This window comes from Thunnus thynnus, chromosome 10 (genome assembly GCF_963924715.1).
Source record: "Thunnus thynnus chromosome 10, fThuThy2.1, whole genome shotgun sequence".
Lineage (NCBI taxonomy): Eukaryota > Metazoa > Chordata > Actinopteri > Scombriformes > Scombridae > Thunnus > Thunnus thynnus.
In genome coordinates, this window is record NC_089526.1 from 16,713,809 (window position 1) to 16,738,062 (window position 24,254).

Here is a 24,254-nt window from a genome sequence, read left to right on the forward strand (position 1 = left end):
CAACATGGATGTAGGACGAGATGCATAGTCACCAATAAATGTTTGAGTTTTTTATTTTAAAAATGGATTGTAAAGGATTTGAGCCTTGTGCTCCCCCCTACATTGATAGCTGCCCAAGGTGGCCTTTTTTTCTCAGAGATGCTTTTTTAGATTTTTTTTTTCTTTGTACTTAATGAGTAAAAGTAGTAGTTAGGAGGGATTGTGAAATAGAGAGGTGGATTGTGCACAACAAAGATTGAATCCAGGATGTCACAGTCATGCACATGTTAATCAAGGTAACTGCTCTGATGTAACAGTTTGGATTGTTGGTGTTAAATACGGTAATTTTAATCTAAATGGAAACAAAACACAAAGATTATATATATGGTTTTTCCAGTTCTAATGTCAATTGGCATATATCTTGCATTTCATAACTTACACTGACACAAATACTGTATGATGGAATTCCCAATGTGACTTCAATACTTAAAAAAAATATAGGTCAAGTTCTTGCAGACAATCAGAAATCATTTAAACATTTTCGAAGCAGAAACTACTGCATCAGAGGAACAGTTTTTAATGGATACCTGTTGGATACAAAATCTAAGGGACATTAAATGATTAAGGGGGAGCTCATCATTAACAAACCTCAACAAACCTTTCTATTCACTTTCAAATAAGCCTACAGTCAAATGATCTCTTTCTTAGTAAAGTAGAAGAATTACACAAAAAGTTCTGCCTTCCAAACAACATATGGCTAATTCCATGTATTGAATTTTTTCTTTTGCATATTAATAACAAAGTCATGATGCCAGAAGCTGTAGCTGCACCTTTGCTCTAATCTGATGACTAAATGGCAGAAATACTTTGCCAAATATTAAAAAAATATAGATTTCATCTATTCTGGTTCAGCTAATTTTCCCGTCCAGTCCATTTTACTCATATGACCGTGACCTCCCGGCTCTTCCTCTTGATACAGTCCAGGGTTAGACTCCGGGTTCCACCTTTGCGCGTCCCCTCACTCAGCTGAGGAGACGGAGGTGGACCTGATGCATTTATAGCCTGAGACGAATGAAGCGATATACTGGAGGCATGTAAGGAAGCCTCCCTCTGTTGGTGTCTCGTCGGCTCGGTGTGGAGCTCCCATCCTGGTGTCTGCTGGTCTTCCTGATGCTGGTCTCTGGCTGCCTGCTCGACTGGATGCTGACTCCTGGTGGGCTGCAGGTCTCTGAGGAGCTCCAGCAGTTCCCTCTTCTCCAGCTCTGCTTCTGCCAGCTCCTGTCTCCTCAGACGCTCTGCTCCCAACAGGGCGCGCATGTCACACATCACACGGGACAACTGACCCTGGGTGGAGGAAAAAAATACTTGATGTTGAAGTAAAGAGAGTAAAACAACCTTTTCTGGTCGTTGTTGCTTTTTAAAACATTAGAGCTTTTAACTGGTTACCTTGAGCTCCTCAACCTCGTTCTTCAGCTGTGACTCTTTCTGCACCATGTGTCTCCTCTGTGAATCCAAGCGAGACTCCATCTCCCGTCTCACCTCCTCCACCTTGCACAGCATCTCTGCCCTACAGTAGACATTTAATAAGACCAAATCTATAGTCTAAAAAAAAACAAACAGTAGAAATTAACTTTATATTCAGGATTACATACAGCACATACCTTAGCATCTCCACTTCAGTGCGCAGCTCTGCTACACAGTTATGTTGTGATTGTTCAATGGAGAGAAGAGTGTGGCCGCAGCCGTTTGGACACTCTCTGCTGCGGAAGTTACATTCTGACAGGTGAGCCTCCAAACCTCGCCTCTCTACCTGCACGGGACAACCTGAGAGGACGGAGCCACAGTGATGTATGAAGTAACAAACATGTACTGGCTAAATATGTACTTCACATGTTGATTTTTACAAAAGGAAATTTGATTTGCAGACAGATTTAAAAGTAATTACACAACAGTGTACACACAATACTTAGTATAACTTGAATTCAATATTACTCATAGAGAACAACTATTTTGGAAATGATTTAAGTAAAACTAAAAAATGTCTTTATTCGTGGTTAGACATGGTCACTTTTTATGAAAGTTCTCACAGATTACAAAGAGAAAAAGGTCTAACTTAATTTCAAATGTATATTCACTATAATATGCTGCTGATTTTGTCACATCAGCTACTATGTTATTCTTTCAAGGCTAAATTATCAATCAACTTTCTTTTTTGTGCAAGTGAAAGTGGAATTACTAATTTTACAATGTACTCAGAACAGTAAAAGTACAGTAAAGAGTACTCAGTTGCAGTATAAAGGCAATATTTTTCCAACCCTTAACATATAGACAATTATATAACATTATACCTCATCTTTGACAATTTTAAGACACTCTTTGCAGCACAGCAGTCACAGACAGCAAGAAATATCATCAAAACTTTAAGCAGGATTCAACACTGCAAAAAAGCCAAGCTGCATGCACACACTCTGTCACTATACCTACCACAGCGGTAACATATGTACTCTCCACCTGCCAATGACAGGTCACAATCACACTGTGAGAACAAGAGCACATGCTTGTACATACATACACACTTTTGAGATGCTCATTAAAGAATGATGGAAAGTCGACCCTGAATGCACCCTGTGTGAGGTCTGTGGGAGCTCCAGAACAAGTCCCATAGGTGCACTAGTTTGTGAGGTAGCCATGACAACAAAATAGCCACCTGCTGCTCTCAGGCACAGAGGTGTCTCATTACCTTGGTATCACACACATCCACATGGATAACCATTTATGGTCACAATTAATACCAAAAAAACTTAATCAGAACAAATAAAACATCAATAAATGTGAGGTTTCATGTACCTGTGTTAGAGCAGGATATGAAGGCAAACTCGCACTCATCCTCATGCGTGTGCAGGCTCTCTAGTGAGCAGACCACCTCACATCCCTGCCCTGCATTCACACAACGGATCTGCAGACGGTTCAGGTCATTACGCATGTACCTGTCATCACAAACAGAAATAATATTAGACAGAAATAAAGGTGTGTGTGAAGGATTTTATTAATTTCTATTAGTATAAATTTAGTATAAATTAACTGCTGAAAAAAACTGAACTGATGCAATGAAAAGATCATCAGAAACAAGGAGACACACAGATGTAGACAGACCTGTATAGTGGTTTGAGACTGCCCACGTCCAGTGGCAGTCTGTCCTCAGGACAGGAGTGGTGATGGACCAGCCAGCTGCTGATGCAGGCGCTGCAGTAGGCGTGTTCACAGGGTGCCTGCAGGGGGCGCTCCAATACATCTCGACATACACAGCACAGGAGACCCTCATTAACATAGCCCACAAACCTCTCCAGATCATACCCCATCCTGCAAAAAAACATCAATAATATACATGAGAAGTGGGAAAAAACAAAAAGTCAAAGTGCAAATTTGCTACAGAGCACGCTCATTTGTATTATTTAACTCGCCAGTTGACAGTTCCTACCTGACAAGTTCACTTTCACTTCATCCAACTCTTCTTCTCTCCTTTCTTCTTCTGCTGATTTCCGCTTGTTCTCCACATGCACACAGGTGACCTCCCCTCTTATCACTCTGCTATGCTCTTTCCTTCTTCTTTCTCACTCTTTCTTTGTTGCTCCATCAAGGTGAGGGTCTCCTCTCTCTTAAAGCCCTCCCCTACCTTTGGGAGTGCGTCTCCATGGAGAGGTATCCCTGACAACGAGGGTTCAGGACATAGGCAGGCAGCTGTCAGACGACATCAGATCAGATCAGAGAGACAGACAGTATTACAGGAAAGGAAGAACTGACACTCAAATACAGACAGATTCCTCAGTATTTTGCTCTCACCAGTAAAGCTGGGTTGTGATGTAGCCGTCAGAGATTACTGCTGTCCTTCAACTGTTTCTGTCTCGCTTAATGACCCACCCATTCCTCTCTCTCTCTCTCTCTCTCTCTCTTTCTCTCTCTGGATGTGGGATTAACATGGATTACACTCTCTCCCTGCCTGATTGGATTACAGACTGCACAACATCAGATGACCATGAAAATCAAAGAGCAACCCAAACGCCTGGAATCATCCCAGTCTCTTTATAATATTCTGTTAACTTCTGTTAGGTCAAACTCAGTGATAGATGAGGTATTCAGATCCTTACTTTAGTAAAACTAGGAATACCACAGTATAGAAAACCCTCTATTGCAAGTAAAAGTTATGTATTCAAAATCAGCAAAAGTCTGATCAGCAAAATGTACTTCAAGTATAAAAGTAACATTATACTGTATTACAGTATATACATTATTATATAGGGGAAGCTGTTAGATTATTATATATTATCAGTAACTGTTGTATCAAATTGTTGCAGAAAAAGGTACCAGAGCAAAAAACTCTCTTTTGAAAATAAAAAGGGAGTCAGAGGTCCAAGCAGCAAAGAGTTCTTTAATGCCCGCAAAAAAGGGGAGCAATCAGCACTTTTTCAACGAACCAAATCGCTCCAAAGGTCTTTTCTTTGAGGCATTGTTTTTATGCCCTTGGGTCGGCTTAGTTCACACCTTATCATCCACCCTCCCTAATTTTTGACCAATTATTATGTTACTTTTATCTCCGTCACTCGTTGTTGGTCAAAACTCTTCAAAACAGGTTTTGAGGTGTTTGAGGATATGTACTGGCATATTCAATTCTACCTGATTATATCCAATTTTTATATAAGTATTGGGAATCATTTTACACCATTATTGCCAAGTTGTCTTCTGGCCTTTTATTTTTTATAAGTTATTCTAGTCATTTTACACCCTTATTTCTTGATCTCCTCCAGAGAGTATTTTTTAAAAGGTGAGGACTTTAGCAGACCCAAGCAATGATTGTGATTATGATTCTTCTACCATGCCTCTATACATACAGTGTGATTAAATATGGTTCATGAGATTATAACTACACCAATACAAATTGTATTACACTAGCCCTTATTGCTTATAAACTTATAAAATCAATCTGCATAGCTTAATATTGTCTTTAAGCACACCAATGACTTTTAATGAAAATACACCACATAACACTTTAATGCCTCGTATGTAGCATTCATAAGCAGTATATAAACATTTAATAAATGGTTCATTACACATTTTACATATTAATGTATAGTATTTGTCAGCAATTATAACTTCTATGAAGACATGTTTTATATTATTAAAATTGTGTTTCACTATATTGTGATTCATTATCTGTTTACACACCAGAATGGATGTCCACAAGAAGAGTTATAGTTGTTGACAAACACATTAATAAACACCTAACTCTGCTAATAACTATGTTATAGTGTGTTTTAAACCATTTATTGAATGTCTGTATACTGCTTATAAATGCTACATAAGGAGACTTAAAGTAAACTGTTGCCATATTATCTGAATATGTTTACTGATACATCAGAGCGGAAGCAACATTTTAATGTTGCAATTCATGATGGAGTTCATTTAAACAATTTTATTTTAAAAAAAAGCATCTTCACCCATATACACATATAACTATAGCTACACTTACCAGAACTATTGTACATATTTTGCAAGTCCTTAGTTTTACATCCACAAGTCAGGTCATGTATATAGTAATGTAATGTTTTATGTATGTAGTATTGTAATGTTCATAATGTATAGAGATTGAGTTCTATTTACTTGACTTATTATTTTGTTTGCATTCATTACTCCTAGTTTTTATCTGTTTCCTTGTTTCCTGCACTACTGTGACATGAGAATTTCCCCTCTGGATATCAATAAAGTCTTACCTTATATGGTTGTAATAGGTTTTAAAACATGTTAATCTGCAAAATTAGTAACAATAGCTGTCAAAAATAAATGTAGCATTGTAAAAACAAAACTCGAAATACTAGGAATAATAATAAAAATAAATAATCACAAGTGCTTGAGAACTGTACTAAAGTACAGTATTTTCTACCAAGACTGTTCAATGTGATTCGTTCTAATCAATTGGCATTCAGTCAGTTTACAGTACCAAAACACCAGAACACAATCAACTGTAAAGCGGTGGGTTTGGGGATAAAACAAACTATAGGAGAGTTTAGTACCATATAATAAAGTATAAATGTAGTATTAAAAGTATCAGCAAACAATCATATCAGAAGCCAAAATAACTGCGGATCCCTCCATACATGTACACACAAACCCAGGAGAGAGTTTAGGTGAGCTCGATTTATACCTCAGTGATCGACGGCCTGTAGAAATCCATGAAGGGCGGAACCTGTAATCTGCACTGACGCTATAAACCAAACGCAACTCAGTCAGGTTGACCCCGCCCACTACCGGGATTGCAGCCAATCATGTTGCAGAGATCATCTAGCGGGAGAAACAGAAAATAGAGTTAAAAGAAAGTAAGACAAGACGAGTCTGTTCGTTTGTTGAGTGACATTTTGTGATTTTTTTGATATTTCCATCACGCCTGTAGTTCCTTTGGGTATGTATGACATGTTGTCACAGTTATCAAACATTACAGCCGACTTTAGATCGTGACAATACTGGTTAGCGAAGTTTGTTGCTAGCGAGTTAAGCTAACTTTGTGCTTCATGGTAAACTAACGTCCCATCTTTCCTCCATGGCAAATACTCTCAAATATGTTCAAAAGGGTATTTAATTTAGACGATTGGCCACTGGATCAGAGTTCTGGGAATTAATTGATTGTTTTGGTTTTTCATTAATCATCGTCAGAGCTGCTATTATCATTGTTGTCACAATAAATCATTTTTAAGGATTGAACATGTTGTGTCCGCTACGACGCTGAAGTTAACTTCCTATTTGGGGGTTAAGAGAAACATAAATGATGATATTACGCGACTGAACCCACTTTCAGATTCGTGAAACCTCTATTATGGTTATGAAAACAGAAGAAAGGGCGATTTCACTGCTTTCCCCCATCCACATCACATTAGACCAGGTCCACATCAAAAACCACCATATTTACACCTGTCAAATCTGGACTAGATTAACAAGGAGACTCCAGACACTCAGTAAAACACAGTTTCAGATTTGTGAAACCTTTATTCTATTTGTGAAAACAGAAAAAAGGGCGATTTCACTGCTTTTTTCCCCATGCAGACCACATTAGAGGCTAAATATACAGTGAGCTTAGTATTGGTTTCACTGATTTTGAGCAGTGAAATCGCCCTTTTTTCTTCTTTCACAAAGTGTGCAAGTGTGTTTTAATGAGTCTCTGGAGGCTCCTTGTTAATCTAGTCCAGATTTGACAAGTCTTAAGTATAGTGGTTTTTGATCTGGTGTAATGTGGTCTGGAGTGAGAAATATCAGTGAAATCACCCTTTTTTCTGTTTTCTTAAGCAAAATAAAGGTTTCACAAATCTGAAAGTGGGTTTAAACAGCATTAAGGCTTTTGCTACGATGTCTAACACCTTTTCATAAGTTCATTAGTATCACCTGCTGAATATCATTATTTATGTTTCCCTTAACCCCAAATTGTACTGTATACTGTAGATGTTGATAATAACATGAAACATTGATCACAAGATATAATTCACAGTGAAGAGTTCTGTCCTCAAATACCTTGTATGAAGATATGAAAGAGCAGCTAACAAGTTGTATTTGAGAATTTATAACATGTTTGATATGTGTATTTGATAAGGGGTTAAAATAGTAATTTTTTATCAAATAATAATGAATTAATTCCTGATGGAATATTTAAACTTCTCAACTGTTACACACTAAATCTGAGCATTGTAAGGACTGTAAGCTCTGTGGTCTCTCAGGGGAAAACTAAAAAATCACTAATGTAAGAAACATTAAATTACTAGGGGATGAACATTTTGGTGAAACCCACCAGTCTCCTCAGTACTGATTGATTAGTGAATGGAGATTCTGGCAAAATTGTTTTCTTTTTCATTTTGTCAGGGTGTTTCTGGACTACTGACATGATGATAATTGGGTCCTAATTACCTACTAGTATCAACAGTTGCTGAGTTGATGTTGATTGTAATATTTGTTGCTTTCTGTCTTTAGGAGATACATTATTGTGGTAAAGCCAGTAACAGAATGCGACGCTCAGGAGCTCCCAGTCAGCTCTTGGGTAATGCTGTGAAAAAGCCTCGGTTTGTGCCGCCTGGAGCGTCTACTTCACATCTTGTGGCTGCATCCACACCCCTTACCCCTAAACCTGGTTTAGGCAATGCACTGGATAAGGTAAACACAGGTCCCCATCATCCCTCCTTGTCATCCACTGATGTTCAAACTTTCTCAGATTATAAATTCTCCTCTCACCACTTCTTGTACTTCAGGTTCAGAGAAGTCTAGCAGCACCAGCTCCCAGTAAAACAGGGTGTGATGTCCAACCCAAAGCTGCCCATGCTGCACCAGCCTTGTCCAGAGCTCTGTCTCGAGTCCTCAATGCAACAGACAGTAAAGAAAATGAGGATGAGACAGAATATCCTAACACTGCCACAGAAGACACCAGACCAGCAGGTAAGACATTAAAAGCTGTGGTTGGAGCAATACTCATTGTGGTAATAAGCATGATGTTATAAGGAACTCTGTGTGAGGGATGTTTATATGTAGCCCACATTGGGCATCCAGAAACTGGAAAGTTCACAGATAGAAAAGAGTCTTGCAGATCCCACAGGTGTCGGCAGTGTAAAGATGCCTTATGTTTGTCCGGTTTTCATTCCACAGAGTAACAGTTCATCTATTCTTAGTAAAAAGCTGTTATTTGCCTCCCGTGATAACTGCTGACGGCCCAAATACCTACATGCTCTTGGAGTTAAAGGTTCTCTTAATTAGCTCAATTAAATGCAGGTGGACAAGGAAGATCAACCAATTAAGCCTAGACAGTGAAAGCATCTGCTGTAAGAGATATACAGCAGAAAAAAATCACATTTAAGAGGCTGGAATCAGAGAATTTGGACTTTTTTTTCTTAAAAAAATGACTCAAAATAGTTGGCGATTAATTTAATAGTTGGCAACTAACTGATTAATCAACTAATCATTGCAGCTCTAAAATTAGGTCTAGATAATTTAGTCACTAACATTTTTCAGTTCATGTATGTGTATTTCTTATTTTCTAATTTCACTATTTACAATTTGAGTATTCACAATTAATTTACACTTAAATTTGCTTAGAAAATAACTAAAAATACAGGATGATTGAAAGTGTTTGACAGACACTTTATCTCTTCTCAGTGAGGTTTTTAGTAACTTACATTTATGTATTTCATCCTTCTTCTTCATTGTTGGAGAAAACGTCATAAAGTAGGAATATGTAACAGGATACTTTAAATACATGTTTTCTCTGTTGTGTTAATGCTGATAAACTCCATATAGTACTTACTTAAAAAACACTGACTTAGATGGATAGATAGATAGATAGATAGATAGATAGATAGATAGAGTACTTCATTAACCCCAAAGGGAAATTAAAGTGTTACAGCAGCCACTTGACATAAATCAAAACACAAAAACAATGAGGAAGGTAAAACAAATACAATTAAAGGCTAAATTATATACAATAAATAGATTACTATTGCTAATATGCTATTGTATAGTACACTGTGCATTAGGGCAAGGTGAATATTTCTAAGGTAGTAAAGTACATGATGCACATATGTAACAGAAACATCAGGTTGTTTCACTACAGTACTGTAAGACATCTTTTAAGTTGCATGTATTAAATAACATTAAACCTCCCATGCAGAAGTAAAAACAGTGAGAAGCACACAAGTCTTACTGGAAACCTGCAAGTCACTGCACACATTATTAGGAAAACAGAGCATTCAAAAACATGGCTTCATAATAAATACCGTACTTGTACATTAGCTGATCAATGATGAACAATATCAGATGAATTTAGAAAAATTCACCTGTTCAGCCTCCAATTATTACAACTCATTTATCTGTTACTCCTCCCTGCACAGGTATAATGTTTGATTGAAAAGGATGTTTTCTCAGCCAGAATAGAAGATGCTTAATCTTGTCCTCCCGGCTGTTGATCTAGTTGCCATTTTTAGAGGCAGCAGGGAGTCTGCTCCGTGTAAACATATAAAGCTCCTGCCCTGCTCACTTCACTTCATATTTTACCCGCATATTGCGATTCATTGATAAAAAAAAAAATACGCACACCGCCACAACAACACATGGTCGATGTTGTTTTCACGCAATGAAAATGCACGATCATGATGAAACAGCGTGCAAGTATTTAAACACAAGTATTTCCATCAAATCGTATGTTTATTACCATTTTTGACATGAATAACCGTGTGTGTGTGTGTGTCGCCGGCAAGTCAAACGAAGCGGCAGCGCTCTTTCATTTCAGTGTCTCGTCTCTATGTCTAATAATAACAACACACACACACACACACACTGAAGATGGATGTTAAACCAGGCGGACTGAGGCTGAGTGACAGCAGGTCCAGCATTATGCAAATGAGCGGGGTTGTGCAGCGGCAGCGCCGTGCAGATCAGGACTGTGCTCGGGATCAGTGAGCCATCGCTCCGTCTCCTGCAGGAGCAACTAGTGCCTCTGCTTTTCCTCCCTGAAAACACGCTGCTCAAACACTCTCTGCGTTTGGTTCAGGACGGTCTCCAACCGCACCCTGAACGCCTGTTTTTGGATGATATGAATTAACATTGCTGATGCAGAGTTGTGATTTTAGTGTGTGCGTTCACTACAGGCTGCTGTTCTCACGGGCATGCGCAGCGCGCTCGCAAGCCCCTCCCCCCACTCAGTTAGTTAAGCCAGTGCTATTTCCAAGCGTCACTCACTTTAGGAAACTCTGACCCCTAATAACCTGTAAGACACTGTTTGAATACTGCCCCCCCTCTTCATTTGTGCATGCACACCCCTCCTGCAGCCGTCCTTGTGTTGTATTGTAGAGGCAGGGTGGCTGTGCTCTGCTCTGCTCTGTGCTGTGCTTGGTTTGGGGTTTAGAGAGACCGAGCTGTAAGTAGGTCGGGCTGGGTTTAAGCAGCTTAGCTACGTCAGCCTAAGCTGGGAGGAATTCATCCAAAGCCCTCCGCGGTAGGCGGGGGCCTAAACGAGGCTGGCCTAGTTAAGCCTGATTCTTATTGTGTGCAGCACAGCCTGTTTTTGTTGTGCAACGTAGCTGAGAGGGAACCAAGGAGTAGTGTGAATCCATGCACATGTTAGACATAGCTTATGTTTGATTTAGGGAGGAAGAAGAGAGGAAGAAATGAGAGATGTATGGGAGTTAGACCAGTGTTAGCTTTATCACCGTGGACCAAGAGAAGCCAGCAGCAGGGACACAAACAGACAGATGTGAAGAGTGAGGAGCCACAGTCCTGATTGTGGCTACTGAAGGGTGACAGCTTTAGGCCCGACTTGGTCTGTGAGGGTCCGCTATGCTATAAGATGGCGTCCAGCTCTGTGTTTCTGTCCAGTATGGTGGGTAAAGCTCGCTCCTCCAACTTCACCCTCTCTGAGAAGCTGGACCTGTTGAAGCTGGTCCGTCCTCACATCCGCATCCTGGAGGAGCACACAAACAAACATGCCGTCATCGTGGACAAGAACAAGTGCTGGGACACTGTGGCTGAGCAGTACAACGCATTAGGAGGGGACAGACCCCACCGGACCGCTCAGGGCCTCAGGACCCTCTACAAGAGGCTGAAGGAATCAGCCAAACAGGAAGTGATGCAGCGGAGACACGCCCAGCCAGAGTACAGAGCGAGCATCTCCGAGCCAACCAGGAGAATTATGGAGATGATCCCTCACCTGTTTCACCATGTGCCCATTCACGAAAAGGACCAGGCACTACGCAGGTAAAGTGTGACATACGAGCACAGACACACATTTCACTGCAGAACTGAAGGGATGAGAAAACAGTCAGATGAGAATTTAACAAGCACAGACGACAAGACTGTGTATCCTCAGCTCCAAAACAGCATGTAGTCACAGTACAGTTCAACCCTTAGAGGAGGAGGAGGAGGAGGAGGAGTGAGGGGAGGGGCTGCTCTCAGTTTCCAAACCCAATCAGACTACACACTAACTACGCATGATGATCTGGCTCAACAGGAAAACACTATATGTTCTCCCAGTGTTTGTTGGCTGCTTATTGGTAGTTTGTGTTTTTTTTTGTTTGATATTGTTTAGTCTGTAAGTCAGGTTTCAGGTGAATCACTTAGTGTTTTTGTTGTTGTTTTTTTGACAAATACCTATCACAGATCGGACTCCAAAATAATGTTTTGAACTTGGCTCGAGCTCCACACGCTGCAGAAAGTAAAGAAAATGAGACTGAAGCAGAATATCCTGACATTGGCTCGGGAGAGTATGCAGAAGACAAACCATTGAATAATTTAGTGTAAATTCTTTTTTTGTTTGTTTTTTAAGACAGAAATTAGACCCAAAAATTTGACATAATCTTTGTCATGTATTTATGCCATAATTACGTAAGACAGGGAATGTGATATGACATCTGTGAGGTTGTAACCAGCAAAAGTTTGTTATTTTTATTTTGGTAAATTATTTAATTTCCCTTCAATCTGCTCTAATTACTAAACTAATCCTTTTATTAGTGTGCATTATCACCTACAGGTCTCCACACACTTCAATAAACAAGATGTAGACACTCAATAAGTGCTGTTTAAGCTCTCTATCCTCACTTATTTTTATCCTTCATTCCATCCTCAGATTAATATACAGCAAGCACAATTCTCCCATCGAACCTCCTGGCAGCAGCTCATCTCTGGCTGGACTCCAGGACTACTCAGCAGCTGTCCCAAATATTCCACATGAGGTGGTCCAGCTGGACCCTGAAGATGATGTCAAACCGCCGCCAGATCTTCCCATCCTCTCCACGCATGTAGGGCCAGGGCTGGAGGCGGGCCAGGAGGAGGAGGGGGAGCAGGACTTGGGCAGTGTCCACAATTACGAAGCATCCCTATCGCCCGCCCCTTCCTCTGTTAACATCCCTCTCTCCACCTCGCCGCTGCCGTTACGCCACGACCTCTACCCTAACGACATCTACCCTCACCACCAGCCCGACAGGTATCGCCCTCTGCACCTGGCCAAAGAGGAGCACGAGTTGGTGCTAGCCAATCACAGAAAAGTTGCCATATACTTGGAGGAGAAGAGGGAGGGGCTGAAGAGGAAGCAGGAACTGGAGGAGGAACTTCTGAGAGCCAAGATCAAAGTGGAGAAACTAAAGGCTGCCCGACTCAGACACGGACTGCCAATTCCTCTATAACAAGCGTGAACACGCAGATCTGTGGCCAGCGCTGGAGGGTCTGAAAAGTTTGGAGATATGACTGAAGGGCGACTCACACTCATCAGTTCCATGTTTTTGAGAGATGTTTCAGAGCTTGGATTTCTTTTGACAACATAGTGCCTCATACAGATGCTGATAGCCTGATTGCATATCGCAAAGTCCAGCTGCCATCAGTCTCTGTTTATGCTCATCAGTGTTAAAAATCTGTCATCATTCTCGCACTTATCGACAGAAACGGCAACAAAACTCATAAACACTCACATTGCTAACACTGACAGGCCAAAATAGGTAAAACAAATGTGAAAGTCCAGATTCTTTTCGTAAGGGAATATTTGTTGTAGTGAATGACGTGCATCTCACTGGTGCTTCTTCTGCCTAGATCTGCCACCATTATGTACTACGGGAATGTTAGCATAGTGTTGATGATCTTAATTATCCAAGATTGGTAGAAAATGTATAGTAACAGCATTTAGGAGATACTGGAGTGTCAGGAGTGTAGCAGTCAGCTCAGTTCATATCATTATTTCATGCTCTGTTGATTCTTTGTAAAGAAAAATTCCACTTAATCTGACATCTGTAGAAATCAGATGTGATAAACTAAAGAGGCATTTCCTTTTAGCACTTTTAGGAAGCCAAACAAGGTGCCCTTTTTCAAAATTCTGTAGGTCAGAAAAGACAAAAGATGCACAAAGTTACGCTTCTTTTTTAGAACTGAGAAATGATCAGAGATACCTCAGATTACAGCACAAGTTGAACTGTCGAAGGCCTTAATGCGTGATGCTAATGATGGCAAATCCTGTTAAGCGAGTCGCAGAATTCAACTGAAGAAGAGTCAAAAACATTCAAGTCAAAAATTCTCTCTGGTTGCTGTATTGACGGCCAGTCCAGCGATTGAAAGAAGGGAGGAAATGGTTTTGTGATGTTATTGTTATTTAATGTACGTGACTACATCATTGATTGTATTGTAATGTTGGTATATGATTGTTGTCCATTTCTTCTACAGTTTGTTCATATGTTCACTTATTTCTATTAAAACAGTAAGATTGATATTCTATTGTTTTTGTGTTTATTACATACCAGAAGACAAAGATCTTTTTTTCTTAATTTCATGTATTTTATCATTGTTACAGACATTTAAAATAAGGTTTCTTGCAGTTCATTCTAACAATGCACGATGAACGCTCCGGGTTTCAAATGTGTGAATATGAAGGTGTAGTATGACGTGCAGATTTGGTGCAACAGCGACCTCTGCTGAGGAGTAGTGTGTCCAAGATGTTGGTTTTTCACTGCGTTTTTCAGCCACTGAATTAAATCTCTCCCTTCTACAGGATTGATGAGTTCTCCTCAATTGAGTCCCAGATCTCCTCATACCCCTCAACCACCTGCAGGGTCAGCCTCAGACTCTGGTTGCAGTCAGGACGGAGTGCGTTACTTCAGCGTGATGTGGTGTAAGGCCAGTAAGAAGAAACACAAGCGCTGGGAGGGCGATGCAGTCCTGGTGACAAGAGGACGCACGGCCACACTGAAAGACATGGAGGGCAAGGACATTGGAAAGGGTGAGGCAGAGTGTTGATTTCAGTTTGATTAGTGAAGGAGCAGTGTGGCTGCAGCCTACATTGCTTGTGACAGTTAAGCTTTAACATAAATAACTTTTTAAATTGTGATAATCAAGTCTGTGTCTCCTCTGAGCTCTCTGTTGCACCTCTAACCGCAACCAGCAGTGATGTTGGGGTGTAGTAACCAAGGTGAGCAACGTCAGAAGAACTTCAAACAAGAGTTTTAGTTGATGTTCAGTTGCTTTTTAAGGCCCTGAAAACATATTTTGTCAATCAGCTTCTTACCACGAGCATTAGTGTCCTACATGAACACAGCTTTTATTATTTCACATGAGACATTTCTGTCTCTTGAAGTTGGGGGAGCTCAGATAGAAAAGGGTAATCTCACTATTCAGGATTTAGCAACATTTCAATCCGAATCTGATGACAGTTAGTGATTTGTCAATACATGTTGGCAGCCACTGTCAATCAAATCTGATCGAACCAAAGCGTAGTTGAGTTTTGGAATATTGAACTCGTGATAAATTGTACCTTTGTTTTTTTCTGAATGTTAACATAGATTTTTTGAATATTTAGTGATAAATATTTAACATTTTAGAGAAATACTAAAAGATCCCCCCCAGACATGTATTAAGACATAAAAATACTATGTTTGGAATAGGGATGGGCCTGAGTACTCAAGTACTCGATTTAGACGTCAGTATTCGTTCAACATATAAAGTAATCGCATTTTCTTCCCCCTGTAAAAAACATATGTAATAAATATAAATTGACCCTGTTCTATATTAAAAGTTTACATTTTTTGGACGAGACACAGTGATGTAACTGCTCTCTATGAATATCTGTACAGATCTATATAGCAAAAATGATAGATCTGCGCAGCCGCAAATAACGTTTTTTTAAGTAAAAAGAACATTTTCAGTTGGACATCACTCAATCTAATGTTACAGGCAGAATGGCGACCAGGCATAAGAGTGATGTTTGGAAATATTTGGACAAAATAAATGAAATGAATGTGCAGTGCAAGCTAATGTTAGGGTGTTCATTTTGGACCCTATTCTTATATTAGATTTTTTTTTTGTGAGTACTCAAATATTGAAATGACTTAAAAATCCCATCCCTAGTTAGGAACAATTACATGTGTCATATGTGGTTTTTCCACAAAAAAGGTAGAATTACCATAAATATGCAAATTTATTTAATTTGATCAGTTAAACTGTTGGACACAAGGTGTTCATTGTTAAATCCATTCTCAGTGTTTGTGCACTGGATGCTTCAAGTTTCCACATCACACTTTTGTAAGTTGAATATTGGACCAGAATTGGTTCCAAACTAGTTGTGACGTCACAAATCATGCTCGTAGGCCCACATTTTGACAGAGAAACTTTCCCTCTTCAGCAGATGAAAGTGAAAACAGCCTTCTAGTGTCAAACTCTGCACAGTGAAGCTCAAACATACAACTGTAGGAAGAAGAAGAAAAACATATTTTTGGGTGGAGGGGAACTTAAAAATCCTTCAAAAGTAGCTGATGGATCAAATTCTTTCAAATCTGGCTTGTACTCAATGAATTTATCATAGTTTTATTTTGGTATGCTATTCACAGTATGTGTTTTCTATTATTATTTTATAATGTTAATTAATTTAAATTTGACATTTCCATGTTTTTCATGTGTGTTTTTGTCATATTCATAGAAATACTGCCTCTGCCTAATGATAGCACCACCATAAGAGTGGAAAAATGTTTGGACCCCTTTGTGTCACTTTTGATAACTTAATGGCGCTCTGTTTTTATGAGTTTGCTCTTACGACTCATGCATGAGGAACATTTCAATTATTACCACAATACGAGATCATTTCTCCCAGTACACTGTCATAAACTTAGTGAGTATCATGTTTTTGCATGTTTACATGTAGGTAGTGGCTACAAAGTGTCAGAGCTGGCTTCTCTGTCCGAGGGAGAGACTTTGATGATCGGAGGGAAGGAGGTGGAGGTGATGGGCGTCATTTCTGCCGGGGACTTCGCCAAGGGACGTTGTTTCCAAGAGGTCCAAGTAGAAAAAGAGGAGCCGCATACAAAGACAGCTCCACCTCCTCCTCGTCGCTTTGTGTCCAAACCTTTCTGCCCCCCAACACTGACAGGGAGAGCAGAACATCCAGGATCCACATCGGAGGAGGAACAGACCTGCAGACCTCGTCATGACCCGCTAGCACCAGGTATGTAGACTGAATCAGAACTTTATTTATTGGAAAGGTTGTTACTCTGGACAATCGTGGAATCCTTATCCACAATTTTGCATGACAGTTTCTTTGTGCAAAAGACCATCCCGTCTGGAAATCAGATAAAATAGTTTACAGCAATCAAATACGTGTCACCACTTTTTGCTTATTGTCATATTTTGGTTTGAATCTTTGTTTTCAGGTGCACTGGTGATGCCTCGTCCCTCTCCTAACCATCAGTGGTCTAATAACAAATCAGGGCTTCCTGTTGTAGATGTTGTGGTTGATCCGTACCTGACCACTCACCTGCGACCCCACCAGAGAGATGGCCTGCTTTTTCTCTATGAGTGTGTCATGGGCATGAGGTGATGGAGCTGTTCCTGTAAAATGTGTAGTCAAAAGTTAAAAGACAGTATATCTGAGGAGCTAATTTCCTGCCAAAACTTAACAAACACACAAAACATGTTTTACAAATACCCTAAGATTGACTAACAAACAGTGTGGTTTGCAAATACAAAACATCATTAACAAACTAATGTATGTTGTTTTGCAAATAGAAAACATACCATATGTCTAAAACATCATGCTTGAGAAACAAAGATAGCATGTCTTACAAGTACAAAAAAATATATCCTACGAAGGCAAAAAATATTATGTGACTTCTTCTGCTCTTCTTCTCAACCTCCTGGCTCATTTAAATGGACTCTTCCTGCCACCTGCTGTTACGGGTGGTGAACTACTCAGGACATTTGTGAGGAAATCCTCGGCACAATCACAGCGGAAAGATTGTGCCAAAAGTTATGTGATATTTTTTTGTCTTTGTAGGATATATTTATTATACTCGTAAGACATACTGTCTTTGTTTCTGAAGCATGATATATTAGAAATATGTTGTGTATTTGTTTGATAGGCAAGTTTTGTATTTGCAAACCACACTGTTTGTTAGTCAATCGTAGAGCATTTTTAAAACATGTTTTGGATATTTGTTAAGTTTTGGCAAGAATTAGCTCCATACATATCACAGTGATCACGCCCTATTTAGGATTTATAATGGATCTTATTGATGTGTTCGGTGTGTTTGTGTATGTGTGCTTCAGAGCTGTGGGTCGCTATGGTGCTATCCTAGCTGATGAGATGGGTCTGGGGAAGACCCTCCAGAGTGTGGCTCTGTCCTGGACGTTGCTTAAGCAGGGACCATATGGTGGGAAACCCGTCGCTAAACGTGTCCTTGTGGTCACTCCTGGTAGCCTTGTACAGAACTGGGGTGCAGAGTTTAACAAGTGGCTGGGCCGTGAGAGGATCAATGTTTTCACTGTGGATCAGGTAAGGAGGAAAGGAGGAAGTCTTTCTTTTGCATTTACAAGGTGGCATAAGGAGTAGAGAGATTGCCATTAGATCAAAGGTTGTGCAGGTGAAAACCATCGTGATGCTGCACTGTCCCTGATACTCACACTACAGCGTACATTGAACTCTAAGCTCGCTAGCTGGAACAAGCTAGCTATTTATCTTCAGATAAATGTCACAAAAAACACATTATTTTAAACATGTCTTTTCCCTAAATTGTTTTATATTCAGTTTGTACTTTTGCTGCACTCTCACTCTTAATTTCATGTGATATTTTGTTCATATCTTATTTCACTCAATGTCTTTTTGTACTTCGTAATTTGTTTCTAAAAAGTTCTACAGTATATAAGTAAAGTTAGTGTTGTTACTAAGTGAAAAGATAATTTACCTAATGGGATAAAAATCAGAATCACTCATTTACATTAATTTGCTGTGTATTCACTTATTAATGTGCTGTTTTGTTGACGTGTGTAGGACCACAGGATAGAGCAGTTTGTCTTATCTCCTCTGCACAGTGTTCTTGTGATCAGCTACGAGATGCTGCTGCGCTGCCTGGAGCAGGTACGATCACCTTGAGTCTAGCCTTTTGTGAGTGGGAATGTTACAAATACATCCGCTGATTGACGTCTTGTGTTTTTTAGGTACAGAAAGTGGAGTTTGGTCTTGTAATTTGTGATGAGGGTCACAGATTGAAGAACAGCAGCATCAAAACATCCTCTGCTCTCAGCAGCCTCAGCTGCAATCGCAGGGTCATACTTACAGGTACATACTGATGCTGAGATACAGAGATGCAAAACTTTGACTGAGTCTTTTTAGGAGTCTCTGACTGACAGCCACAATCTCTTACTTCAAAGGCACCCCAGTGCAGAATGACCTGCAGGAGTTCTACGCTATCATAGAGTTTGTTAATCCGGGGATTCTTGGCTCGTCAACTGCTTATAGGAAAGTGTATGAAGAGCCTATTCTTCGCTCCAGACAGCCTTCCTGCTCAGAGGTAATGCTGTCTCTTTTGCTTTCTCTGGTCACCTCATATATACTGTATATACATAACCTAATTTGGCATTAAACCACGCACCATATCTGTCTCTGCCAATAGGAGGAGAGAGATTTGGGAGAGGAGCGAGCAGCTGAGCTCTCTCGTCTGACTGGCATGTTCATCCTGAGGAGGACACAGGAGATAATCAACCGCTACCTGCCGCCACGTCTCGACTGGACATTGTTCTGCGAACCGTCCCCGCTGCAGCAAGAGCTGTACAAGCATCTCCTCTGTCATCGAGTCTTCAGAGCTTGTCTGCAGAGCTCCACGCAAACTCACACACACCTGGCCTGCATCACTGCACTGAAGAAGCTCTGCAACCACCCCGGTCTGCTTCACTCCACTGTCAAGGTTACGCTGTTTTGTTGGTCTGTAGAGGAAGGGACATGGAATATTTCTCAAGCTGTAATCATTGCAGTCATTTATTGAACTCTGAGTGTTGATATTGGCAATCAGTTCTGTAGATTAAATATTGAGTCTGTATTTGTGTGTGTTTGGGGATTTGGCTGAATCATTTTCCTAACTGCGAGTCTTGTTCTGTTTTCAGGAGAGAACCAACTGTGGATCAGTGGAGACCTCTTTATATGATGGTCTGGCAGATCTCTTCCCAGAGTCCTACTCCTCAGGTGGATTGAGCACTGCTGACTCTGGAAAACTACTGGTTCTGTCAGACCTGCTGGCCGCCATCAGACACCTCAGCCCTTCAGACAGGTGAGTGTGAGACTGTCAAGTCGTTGCACTTGCATGAGTGCACTTTGGTCTGTGTGTACTGTATATTTGTAGATATGACAATGTATGTGTTGCCTGCAGGGTGGTCGTAGTGTCCAACTATACTCAGACACTTGACCTTCTCCAGGACCTGTGCGTACACATGAGATACACCTTCTGTCGACTCGACGGACACACACCGACCAACCAGAGACAGCGGCTGGTAGACGGCTTTAACAGCCCCTATTCTCAGAACTTCCTGTTTCTGTTGAGCTCCAAAGCCGGTGGGGTGGGGCTTAATCTGATTGGCGCTTCCCACTTGGTACTATATGACATTGACTGGAACCCTGCCAATGACATTCAGGTAAAATATACACACACTAACAGATATGCCCGCAAAGGTTAAAGTCTGGAACAATGTTTTACAGTTTGGTCTTGCACACACACCCACACATACTCTGACTACACACAATGGCCACTTTATTAGGTACACCTGTGCAATCTAATGCAATCCAGTACAACGGCTCTGCCATACATTTATGAAGCTTACACATTTTCAGTTTTTATTGACATTGTCAGAAAGGTGAAAATTCTACTTTATGTTTATTATTGAGGTTGTAGTAGGTGGTGGTGTACTGGAGTGCATTATATTGAAAAGTGTTCCTAATATTTTGCCCCCTTCACATATGTTAATGGAGTGGACAAAATATTAGGAACACCATTCAATTGCATGAGATTGCGCAGGTGTACCTAATGAAGTGGCCGGTGAGTGTATAACACGTTCATATACATTCATGTCCACCAGATGGTGCTGTGTACATGCTTGTCACTCTCCCCTGCAACACTGCCTTCTTCTCTGTGTTTAGGCCATGGCTCGAGTGTGGAGAGATGGACAGAGGAAGACTGTGCACATCTACCGTCTCCTCACTGCAGGTCAGAATACACAAATACACAGTGAGCCAGAACATTCAGCATACAATGAACTAGACTGATTTGAAGTTTTATGCGTTGTGTGTTATTCCCTCTCAGGGACCATTGAAGAGCGAATATTCCAGCGTCAGGTGTCCAAACAGGGGCTTTCTGGGACGGTTGTCGACCTGGGCAAAGGGGCGGATCACACCAGCTTCTCCACCAACGATCTGCGAGATCTTTTCAGCCTGACGGACACACCTTGCTTGACTCATGACCTGCTGAACTGCAGCTGCAACATGGACGGATCAGTCACTGGTAGGTTCATAGAAATACTCCACATGACTTGACTGAGACTCTCAGATCTCCACATGCATGTGCTCACTTTTTCCTCCATTCTCAGCCGTCGCAGAGGAGGAGGACCAGGTTTCCGATCGGCCGTGCCAACTCGGCCGTCAAGGTGACCGCAGTGGGGCGGCACAGAAGCATCTCAGCATGTCCGAGCTGATGCAGTGGAGACATTTTTCTGGTGACACAAACACCTTCTCAGACCCCTACCTCGACCATGCACGAAACCACATCACCTTTGCCTTCCAGACCACCATCAGTAGCACAGCTCAGTAGACAAACATTACGCACCAGACTCAAATGTCTCCAAAACAGTAGTACCTTCACACACACAAGCGTGTCTGCTAAATGTTTGTCTTGAGCCTCTCTGGGTTTTGTCTGCAGCCTAGCTACAACATACGACTAAACACTCAACAATGGCTGCATGTTTAACCTCAACCTGCAACAGTACAGTCATCAACAGTTCTGTATTCTGTATCTTTTTTTGAGCATTTTTGTATTTTCTTTATTTATTTGGAGAAATTTACTGTAAAATTTCATGAAATAAATGAAACTTAGAAAGAATTTGTGTAATAAACAGGCTTTTAAGCAGTTGGACATTTGTTATTGACTGAAGAATTCTTGCTGGGGAAACAGAGCATAGAAGACGCATGTATGTATGCGACAGATTGGAAGTGTTTGCGTGCCAGGTATATTTTATAATCCACATAGTGTAGATTAGAGCGTGGAAGACGGTTACTTCTGTGTCCATCTAGAGTAATATTTACTGTGTCATGTAGAGGATTTATGTTGTTCTGAGGCATGTTTAGGTGACACTGAACCTGGGTGGTATGGGGAGAATGTGTGTATACAACCACCTATTGAAGAATCTAGTTCATAGGTGGCTCCATAGTGAGTGTACCATCCTGAACTACATCTTTTCATTGGGAGAATGAGAGTTTTTTGCATAGGCAGGTGTTTTGTTTTTTTGTTTTTTTGGTGCTACAGTGTCAGTTTATGTATCTGTTGTAGTGACCTTACACATTACTGTCTAGGGAATCTGCAGGATTTTCGATGTGGGCCATACTCTGATCTGTTCAGTCTGTTGTTTTGGATAACACTAGTCTGTTCACGCTTTTCAACACAAAGCTGCTGCGTGGGAGTTACGTAGTTGTGTCTGTGTGTTTCTCTGTGGTAGTGTGTGTGGGTGTGCGTGCGTGCCCTGAATTCAAATATGATTTGTGTTCGGTTCTGTCAGCTAGACTGAGCTCCAGTAAATTGTGTGTCTTTACATAAAAGGGTAATTATTATTTATTTGATGATCGTCACTCTGCGTGATTGTTAAGCAACTTTGTTGTGTAATAACTGGGTCTCTGGGATGTCAAGCTTCTCCTTTTATATGTATGACAGATCTCGCTCTGCGGCCTGTTTGGCGTGTGGTACTTCAGATGCAGCGATTATGCAGACACCTGCTGTTTCACTGTGGTCGTAGCGTGAATTTAAACTGTCGGTGCCTGTCCTCCGGCACAAGTCTTCAGCCTCATATGAACCTTACATATTTCATGGATTTATTTAATATTTTTCTCACTAGAATCCAGAAGCTCATCAGTCTGGGAGAGTGAGAACTGACTGTATCTTAACCACAATACAAAGTCCATGAGTCAAGACGAGGAAAGACACCATATTGAGCCTCAGAGGGAGACCAGAGCTGTCATAGCAACTGTCACCAAGCAACTTACCGCTACTGCCCTGGCCTGGCTTTGGCCATGTAAAGATACTGTTTGTTGTTTCAGAGCAATCACATTTTGTGTCACAGCGCTTCGGTATTGCTATTGGACACGTGTCCAGCAGACGAGTGTCACTTGTCCAAGTGGGATATTGATCCAAATCACGTCTCTAATAGTCTCAGAGGCCATGTGCTGGTGGCTGCATGAAGTGGAATTTGTCTGTCTTTCTGTGTAAAGCTCTTACTAGCCGCTCACTGGCTGCATTGCCAATCCCTCTTTTTAAGCCCCACATTCCAGCCTGACAGCTCAAAGACCTGGCGTATGGATTGAATGAATGACTTTCCACTGCTGAAGGGGGAGAAAGGGATACAGTTGTTTTGATGGAGAGACTGAATCACTGATTGGATATTTATTCCCTGTGATCCCAGGACTTCTGTGGAAGATCTGAATGAAGACTCTGGTTGGCCAAGCCTCTGGTATTTACCGTCACTGAGGTCACAAGTCTTACATTTCATTCAATGTCAGTCCAAGAATCATTGACATTTAAGCTGCATGCAGTTTTAGTGCAGATAAGACACGTGTATCAGACCTGGCAGTAGATACACTACACACTTTTCAGGCCTTGATCAGGCCTGTTGTTTCTGAAATGTAGGACTCCAAGTTACAGTTCCCAGGTTTAACAGCACCAAATCAGAAGCACTGGAGTTTCAGAGGACTAATCTAACCATTTATTAGAGTGGTAAAGTTGCAAAATTGATTCAGGCTCAGTTTGCTGAACTCTTCTCCCCTCAGGAGAGTTGGAGAGTGACATTGATTACCCTACTTATACTTTGTTGTTCTTTTACTCTCATGGACTGTTCCCCTCATAGATTACTTTTTCCTGATCATATGAGGTTGCAACCTCTGTGGCTCACTGGTGAAGGTCATAGAAGACATACAGAAGGTGCACAGTGAGTCTTTCTTGCCAAATGCAGTTAGAGTGCTGAACGCATGACCTGAATTTCGTGAAAACCTGTCTCCTGTTTTATTTTATTGTACCGTATTTATGTATTTTAAATGATGGCGTCTGTTGATGCGATGTCCTGTATTGTCAGTAGTCTTGTTTTGTGTTGTTTTTCTGTGCTGTGTGATGAAACCAAAGATAATTTTAAACTGTGTGGACAATAAAGTATGGACTAAAATTCTCTGTAAAGCTCTTAAAGTCAATTTGATTTAAAAAAAAAAAAAAAAATCAAAG

General features: G+C 40.8%; 2 protein-coding genes across 5 annotated transcripts; one reads left to right on the forward strand and one right to left on the reverse strand.

Annotated features, from left to right (window-relative positions):
* Nucleotides 1–35: 35 nt before the first annotated feature.
* rnf41l (ring finger protein 41, like) lies at nucleotides 36–8,381 on the reverse strand. Of its 2 annotated transcripts, XM_067601571.1 has the most exons (8): nucleotides 8,242–8,381; nucleotides 6,176–6,312; nucleotides 3,458–3,717; nucleotides 3,133–3,339; nucleotides 2,827–2,966; nucleotides 1,641–1,803; nucleotides 1,426–1,546; nucleotides 36–1,323 (listed from the first exon to the last, which is right to left on the reverse strand). In XM_067601571.1, exons 4-8 carry the CDS (start codon nucleotides 3,336–3,338, stop codon nucleotides 919–921), a joined length of 1,035 nt encoding a protein of 344 aa, XP_067457672.1. In that variant the 5' UTR covers nucleotide 3,339; nucleotides 3,458–3,717; nucleotides 6,176–6,312; nucleotides 8,242–8,381; the 3' UTR covers nucleotides 36–918. The 2 variants fall into 2 exon arrangements, with proteins under 2 accessions (XP_067457672.1, XP_067457673.1); XM_067601572.1 differs by lacking the exons at nucleotides 6,176–6,312; nucleotides 8,242–8,381 and adding an exon at nucleotides 3,820–3,916.
* On the forward strand, nucleotides 6,305–21,908 carry rad54b (RAD54 homolog B). 3 transcript variants are annotated; one of them, XM_067601566.1, is made up of 16 exons: nucleotides 6,305–6,430; nucleotides 7,984–8,163; nucleotides 8,259–8,442; nucleotides 14,522–14,749; nucleotides 16,664–16,963; nucleotides 17,169–17,331; nucleotides 18,064–18,289; nucleotides 18,785–18,871; nucleotides 18,952–19,072; nucleotides 19,165–19,304; nucleotides 19,407–19,697; nucleotides 19,894–20,057; nucleotides 20,157–20,418; nucleotides 20,921–20,987; nucleotides 21,084–21,281; nucleotides 21,367–21,908. In XM_067601566.1, the coding sequence occupies exons 2-16, from the start codon at nucleotides 8,017–8,019 to the stop codon at nucleotides 21,585–21,587; spliced, it is 2,799 nt and encodes a 932-aa protein (XP_067457667.1). In that variant the 5' UTR covers nucleotides 6,305–6,430; nucleotides 7,984–8,016; the 3' UTR covers nucleotides 21,588–21,908. The 3 variants fall into 3 exon arrangements, with proteins under 3 accessions (XP_067457667.1, XP_067457671.1, XP_067457670.1); XM_067601570.1 differs by lacking the exons at nucleotides 6,305–6,430; nucleotides 7,984–8,163; nucleotides 14,522–14,749; ... (10 more) ...; nucleotides 21,084–21,281; nucleotides 21,367–21,908 and adding exons at nucleotides 11,371–11,748; nucleotides 12,617–14,240 and having other exon boundaries at nucleotides 8,354–8,442; XM_067601569.1 differs by lacking the exons at nucleotides 6,305–6,430; nucleotides 7,984–8,163; nucleotides 8,259–8,442; ... (11 more) ...; nucleotides 21,084–21,281; nucleotides 21,367–21,908 and adding exons at nucleotides 11,302–11,748; nucleotides 12,617–14,240.
* The last annotated feature ends 2,346 nt before the right edge of the window (nucleotides 21,909–24,254 follow it).